The sequence below is a fragment of the Montipora foliosa genome, chromosome 3 (assembly GCF_036669935.1).
Source record: "Montipora foliosa isolate CH-2021 chromosome 3, ASM3666993v2, whole genome shotgun sequence".
NCBI classification, from domain to species: domain Eukaryota; kingdom Metazoa; phylum Cnidaria; class Anthozoa; order Scleractinia; family Acroporidae; genus Montipora; species Montipora foliosa.
The window spans coordinates 8,838,282-8,845,781 of NC_090871.1; the positions used below are offsets into that span (position 1 = coordinate 8,838,282).

The 7,500-nt window shown below is 38.5% G+C and overlaps 1 protein-coding gene across 1 annotated transcript in view; it reads right to left on the reverse strand.

Moving 5' to 3' along the window:
* Nucleotides 1-7,500, reverse strand: part of LOC137996664 (aldo-keto reductase family 1 member B1-like) — a 14,015-nt gene that overhangs the window by 834 nt on the left and 5,681 nt on the right. The window contains exons 5-8 of the mRNA XM_068842183.1: nucleotides 5,092-5,193; nucleotides 3,022-3,139; nucleotides 2,206-2,262; nucleotides 1,141-1,274 (exon numbers count right to left, since the gene is read on the reverse strand). Coding sequence (XP_068698284.1) covers nucleotides 1,141-1,274; nucleotides 2,206-2,262; nucleotides 3,022-3,139; nucleotides 5,092-5,193 — 411 coding nt within the window. The remainder of the gene's footprint in view (nucleotides 1-1,140; nucleotides 1,275-2,205; nucleotides 2,263-3,021; nucleotides 3,140-5,091; nucleotides 5,194-7,500) is intronic.

Genomic DNA, 7,500 nt, shown 5'->3' on the forward strand with positions numbered 1-7,500 from the left:
GTTTTTGAGGAGAGGGGAAACCGGAGTACCCGGAGAAAACTTCTCGGTGCAGAGGAGAGAACCAACAAACTCAAAGGTTTTTCTTTCATTTCAATTTTCTAGCCGCGCAATCGAAGCCCTGCCAGCGACGTCAGGTGGCTGTTAGTGTCCCAGACTAAACGATAAAACGTTTTTAAATACCTTCGTACACTTTTAACACGACAAGGTGTTCGGTTTGGTAACGAGTCTTTGTTTGGTAACGTCGTCAGGGACGACAAACAAACATAAACAAAGCCTCGTTATGAAGCCACAAACGTGAAAGACTTGTTACCAAAGTGAAACCGGACTCAACGGTCGCCTTGTCGTGTTCAAAGTGTACCAGGATCTTTTCCATGGTTTTATCGTTTCGTCTGGAACACTAACATACGCCTAACGTTGCTAGCAGGGCTTCGATTGCGCGGCTAGCGGATTGAAATGAAAGAAAAACCTTTGCCCTTGAATTCTACGGGTGGAATTGTAACAGTGGGAAGATTTTATCGAGGAATATTTGATTCAATTTGGTGGGCTCCTGAGAATTCAGTGTTCCGCCTTGGTATATTATTATGACCGTTGACAACCGAGGAACTGATAATAACTCAATTCCACACAAGAAGCTAGCGACCCACAATAGCAAGAAGGTTAGGCTTTTAAATTGAGATTTCTTTCGGAAAATTATCTTCTCAGGTCGTCTATTGGGATTCCATACAAATCCTTATATTTTTGTTGGCTTTCCCTTACAGCGAACTTGAGGTCCCTGTGGTAGTTTGTCTTTTTGAAAGTACTTGTAATTGACTAACCTCTGGTTTGGATTTAATTCCGGTTGTCCCGGATTCAACTCTACCACGTTTTGTAAATAGCCAACTGGTTGCCTCCTACCAGTTGGGGTTCTTAATCGTGTGTTTGAACAACCTCGTCCCCAGGGCACCAAAGCCAGGGAAAAGCGCCCTGGGGACGAGGTTGGTGCTCAATGTAAGTGGGGTGCCTGTGACTGTAACTTGATAGCAAAGTGCACTTCCACTATAAACAAAGCATTTACATTTATTTACATTTTATTTACATTTAGTAATTGAACGTAAGCATGGTTGAAAGTACTGAACGATTGAAAGAAATTAATTAACTCACCAAAGCGATTGTCGAGTTGTGTTTATCAGCAATGTTCTTCAACACCGGATCTTCCATCAAAATTGGTTCCTTAGATTTGTCCCCAAAAGGCCGATCAGGTGACCCCAGAGGAGAATAAGCTGTCACAACAATACCTGTAACGAAACAAGAAAGTTTTATTTAGTTTCCATTCTTTCTTTTACGTTGTTCTTCTTTTACTTATCATCTCTCTCAGCTGATGCGTGGGCAACATTCGACCGTAAGTACCACTAAACTTTGTTTCTCTATTCAATGACCCCAAGACATAATTGTAACAGAGGAGCTCCGCGCGCCCAAGGCAACGCGCGCGGGGCACCATAATAGTAGTGAGAAAATCTGGCAACGACATTTTGGTTCTGTTTTTGGGCGGTTTTTTCTGGGTAATTCGGTTTTCTCGCGGTGTCTGACACTTGCAGACTGCAGACTGCAGACTAACCCTAGCTAAATCACAGTTAATGAAAGCTAAGCGATTTCAAATGGGTGCCTAGACTTAAATACTGTTTATTAGCGCTATTTAAAATGGGTGCTTAGACTTAAATACTGTTTATCAGCGCTACTTGTTGGCAGTCTGCAGTTCTCACACATGTACACCTGTTTTCCCGTCTCATAAAAAAAAATGCCACAAAATAGAGGTCTTTATTCAGTTTTTGGCCTCTTTCAACACGTGTTATAAAAGAAACATTTAAGTGAACTTCCAATAAAAGACATGCAGAAAAAAAGAAGGGAAGGGAGGGAAGTACAAGATCCTGTTCCTCCCTCCTATTTTAGTTATTTGCTTTTATTCATTTGTGTTTTTTTTGTTTTAAGTAAATGTTAGTACTTAATTAACTTTGGTAATGTTAGCATTTTTTTTTGTAAGGAATGTAAGTAAATGTAACGTTAAAAAAAAAGAAACAGTATCAAGATTTCATTCGCTCGGATGTGATTTAATTTTCATTTTGTGTCTGTCCAATAATTACAGGACTCATACTCGGCCATAACACCTTGAGGACCTTGACAACTTATTCGTGCAAAAGATCACTCACACATACATACGCAGACACTCACCTTTACTGGCACAAAACTTTACAAGCTCTGGCTGAGCCAAATATGGGTGCAGTTCCACTATCAAAAGCAAATGTATTGACCAGATTAAAAAAAAACACATTATGAAAGGATAATTTTTCACATTATGAAAGGATAATTTTTCTGAGCGAAAAACACCACTGTTATTTGGCTCAAAGAAAGAAACTGTACGTGATACCACTTATACGAAACATGAAATAACTCATTACCAAGAAAGAAGGATACAATACTCTTCCAAATTTTTTTTTTTTTGTCCTTTTGTGAAACTACGGAGTACAATGGAAGGATCCAAAGAGAAACCCTCTTCCACATCACTTTTTCTATCTGTTTTTGAACGTTCCAGTACGTTAAAGGGTTCAGGTTACCGATTAATTAATAGCCCCTACTCGGTATCCAACTTAACGTTAACCTAAAAATTACTTAAATTGAAACCACACAAATCACAGCTTTATGACGATCTGTCGAGCATACATAATTTTAGTTTCAAACAACAGAGAATAAACTTTGAAAACCTGTTAGACTGAACAGTTTGCAAAAATCACAATTGCAATCCACTTTTAATCTTTTATTTTTCTGCTTCCTTTTGTATTTGCTGTTTCACTCAAACCTCTCTTCCTTTTTAAGGAGTTACTTTTCCGTTTCCCTCGATTTGGTTGCCAGTTTCCAGTCGCTGAATTTGGCTAAATTTAGTCATGACACAACAACCTCCTCCTCAAAGTTGCCCGTAGGTAAAGTTTCATCAAGCAATAATAATTTGTTATGATATCGCAAATATATGTATATATTTTTTCATCAAACCTTGGTTACAAGCTGGTACTATGTTGGCAGTTTCCAAGAGATTTGTTGTCTTCTTGATGGTAAAGTTTGAGATTCCAATGGCTTTGCAAAGACCTTGTTTCACAAGTTGCTCCATGGCCTTTCAAGAATTACACAGCGATGTTTGAGATCGATGAAATTGACTAATGAACTATTAAACTACAGTACACAGAACATTTAATAAGATTTCAAAAAGTATTGCATTCAGATCAATCCCAAAGTGTATCTGTCAACAATATTTGTTACTTTCAAGTTCAACAAACGGCTCTATTCGCAAGGACGATTACCACGGCTAAGAGAACGCCACAAAACAATAGGTTTAATGAGCAAAAACAAAAGCTCTCCACGCCTCGCACGTGCTTATTAAATTTTGGCACATTTCTTTGCCGTCCTCCTCCTGTCAACGACGTGAATTGACAGATACGTCCAGGCTTGACCCAAATTAGATGCACTCGGATTTCAATAAGCGTCACGAGGTGTCCCCTTGCTCTTCTCACCAACTTCAACATCACTCCTCTCTCAGAATACAGACAATTTACGTCACAAAGTGTCCCCCAAATGCTGCTCTTTAAGTAAAGATTAACTGCTGCATTTACCCAAAGCTAAAAATAACGCTAACCTTTACGCTTATGTTATTGTTGAATTAGGTAGCAAATGCTTAGACTTAAAGAGACACTTCGTGTTGGGATGTCAAAATTGGGCGTGCATCTAATTAGGGTCAAACCTGGTCATACCCGGTAGGTGAAATTGACCAGATTTGAGGTTGTGTAGAGTACGTGAGAACCTGACGAAACATTTTTAATTTTCTCCCCAAACAACAACACCGTTCATGCTAATTTTATTCTTGCAATGTTGATACACTCTGACACTTGCTTCATCTGCAGTTTCTTCACAGACCTTGCTCACAAATTTGGACTGTTATTACTATTGTTTTTGAGTAAATTAGATTACCTAGCTCCATTTCACAGTATGGTGAAAATGCAACAGACAGTCGGTGCAAATGAATATTTTACGGGCTCTAGGCAAAAAAAAGGCGAGCACAAATTAAAGTTTTGGAATTATAGAAATATCACAATGGTAGTTGTAACAAAAGTTGCAAACACTGCGAGGAAAAGATGGATAAACTGCAATAGAAATGTTTGGCCGATAATGACATCCCACTGCTTCATTTTACGGCACAATACCAATGATGTTCAGTTAAATTACAATTTAAAAAAAAAAAAGAGAATTTTTTTTCCTTGGAATTTGGGTATATCAAATTTTGCTTAAGCGGCAATTGGTAAACATTTTGACAGCTGGAGGCAGACCTCTTTTTTACAGTACCAAGACCTCGTAACTCGAGCGTTAGCCCTTCGTCAGAGCGAATAGAGAAATTGTGGGTGTTGTTGGTTTTTATGCGGGAGTGGAAGAACTTTGCCGTTGGTGGAAATATGGTAACATGAATTTGTGAATAAAACAATGGATGAGAGGCGGTTCATCGATTCCGTGAAGATAGAGTGTACCTACATGTAGTTGCTAGGTGAATTTTGGTTCCAGATTCTTGCAGCTTTCTGTGTTTCCGTGATATAAGGATAGGTCGCAAATTGTCATGTTGTGGTGGGAGTGATTAGGAAGATTAAAATGGCGCGCAACTGGTTTTGATGCATCTGTGTGGTTTTTCTACATCTCGTAGGTGTTCGCGAAAGCGGTCCGCCAATCTTCTCCCTGTTTCGCCTATGTAGGTCTTCTTACATAGTGCGAAGGCTCGGCAATAGATGACATTCACATTTGCGGAGATGCATGTAAAGTAGTCAGCGATTTTAACGAATCGATTTGGTCCTGAGATCTTAAACATGCTAGAAATAACCGCATAAAAACCAACAATACCCGCAATTCCTCTATTCGCTCTGACGAAGGGCTAACGCTCGAAAAGTCAGCTTTCCAAATCCTTCACAGTGGCAATTCGACCTTTAACAACACGTTTGATAAAACCAAATTTTCCTCTTTCACTCTCTCACCGATGCAGCACTACAGTTTCTTTAGAAACTAGAAATTGTTTTTTCTGAAACTCACCTCCCATGTCTTTGCCATTTTTTCTTTTGAATAACCAAGAGTTCCTTCAGCCACGGAGTGAGGAAAAGGTGCCTCCTTCTTGAAAGCAATTGGAAAATGGATCTATTCATAATAAAATGGCGAAATCAGAAAGACTATTGCAAACATATTCACTATTTACTGAAGTCCACTAGTCAGAATAATCCTGTGAACGATTAAATTAATGTCCCTCAAAATCTTTTTTTTTTACACTATACTTATTCTTGTAATCACCATCATGCATCATCAGCATCCTTGGTCACATGATGATGTGATGTAACAGTTGTATTGTTATCCTATGAGAGCGGGCTATAGGGCAAGGCCCCACAGGAATTCTTTCCACCCTTTAAGTGAAAGTGCATGTACTTTCATCAAGATCCTGTCCATTCCCAATAAGGTAACTGTCTTTTGTAGGAACATTGCCTTAAGGTAATTCCCTTGAAATTGTTCTACTATCAAACTTTTTTGGAAACTTGGCATAATTAACATTCATGATATGAACATTAAAAAAATCCAATAAAAAAATGGGGTCACCGTGCTTGTTTACGTGTCAGCAGGCTCTTACAATGGGGTATTTTTACTGTTTTCGCGTTAAAAGTTCGAATCACATTCATACAGAATTAAGTCTTGGTTACTTCAAAGACACAAAATTTTATTTTGAAAATAAAGCTTCTTTTATTTACATAAGCAGTATTGCTTCATTTACGCCGTCTTTGATTCCCTGGTTGTGGGAATAGTGCACTTTTTGGGACAGCTCCGTGGTTAGCTTGAAGTCTTTGGCTTTGGGTAAAATACACCCAGTGCGGAACTGTTTTCCAAAAAAAATTCATCTTCTAATATGAAACTTTTTATCTTCTTTAAATATGTTCTTTATTAGACTGTTCTTAGCAAATACCTGAGAAAAAAAAATCGGGGGTCACCGCGCTCGTTTGAGAGAAAAGGAACATTTATTTTGTTATCGGGTTTAGTTTGAGCGAGATCTCTTGCGTTTTGTATGCACACGTGCTCATGTGCGCGCGCTAATAACGACGCGAAAATCGTGCGCAGTAGGGAATTTGCGCAATGCAATACTAAGGAATTACCTTAACTATGGTCATCTGCAAAGACTTTCCACTCATGCATTAACTTAAATGGAAGTTGTGCTTCATTCCGAAGAATTATTTTTTTATGTCACTCATTTTCAATCTAGAAGTACTGATTTTGCTCTGCAGATGTGAGTAATCAGGCTGCTCACATTTATCACAGGTCAAATATCCACAGTTCATAATTATTCACTTTCGTTACTCTTTTCATTCTTAACGATGAAATGATATATATGAAATGGTCATATATGAACTGCGGATATGAAATCAAGTGAAGCCGTGATCTTCGCAGTTATGAACACAATTTTTGCAATTACGTAAAGAAGCCTAAAAATTTCAGGACTTCAACGGGGTTTGAACCCGTGATCTCGCGATACCGGTGCGACGCTCTAACCAACTGAGCTATGAAGCCACTGACGTTAGGAGCTGGTCATTTGTGGGTTCTAATGTTCCCGCGAGGAATGAATTAATGATATATATGAAATGGATCACATATGAACTGCGGATATGAAATCAAGTGAAGCTGTGATCTTCGCAGTTATCAACGCAATTTTTGCCATTGCGTAAAGAAGCCTGAAAATTTCAGGACCTCAACGGGGTTAGAACCCGTAACTTCGCGATATCGGCGCGAGGCTTTTTGTGGTATTGTTCTGTAAGCAGGAATAATAATGTAGCTGCTATTTCCAAAACGATGGAATTACCTGGTGATAAATAACCTCATCTTGGAGAGTAAATTTTTGACTTTGCAGAAACAATGGTCAACCTCAAGAGTTGGGCGATTGTGATCTTTGTGTTAAATTCGCACATTTTTTGTCAAACTTTATAACACTTGAAAGAAAAAGAAATTAAAAACAAAACCTTGTATCTTGCCATCGTTTGACACAGATGCTTCACTGTTTCGCAAGTAAACACGCCGCGGTAACTTCATCTCGGCGCCCGCTGAATCCGATGTCACTTTCGATTTTGCGCTTTACTTTTGCAGCCAAAAGTACAGTAACAAAATTGAACGTAGCAAAAATCTCCCAAAATGTTTGTCGGTGATCGTAACTTTTTATATTCGGGGTTCAAAATTAACGTTGTTTTCATGTCGTAAATTTTGTTGCTGATGACAAAATATCTTATTCTCGATCGACCATCCTGAAAACTTCCTTCTGCTGTTCCTAAAAACTGTGTATCAATATTTATTCACTTTTGCTTCAATATTTGTTTTGAATAAAGCAAGCTAACAAAATCTGTACCTTGCTTAGTTCGCATTTTTGGGCGTTAAAATAGAATTGTTGGTACTTTGCTTCTGTTACGAAGTGGTTTA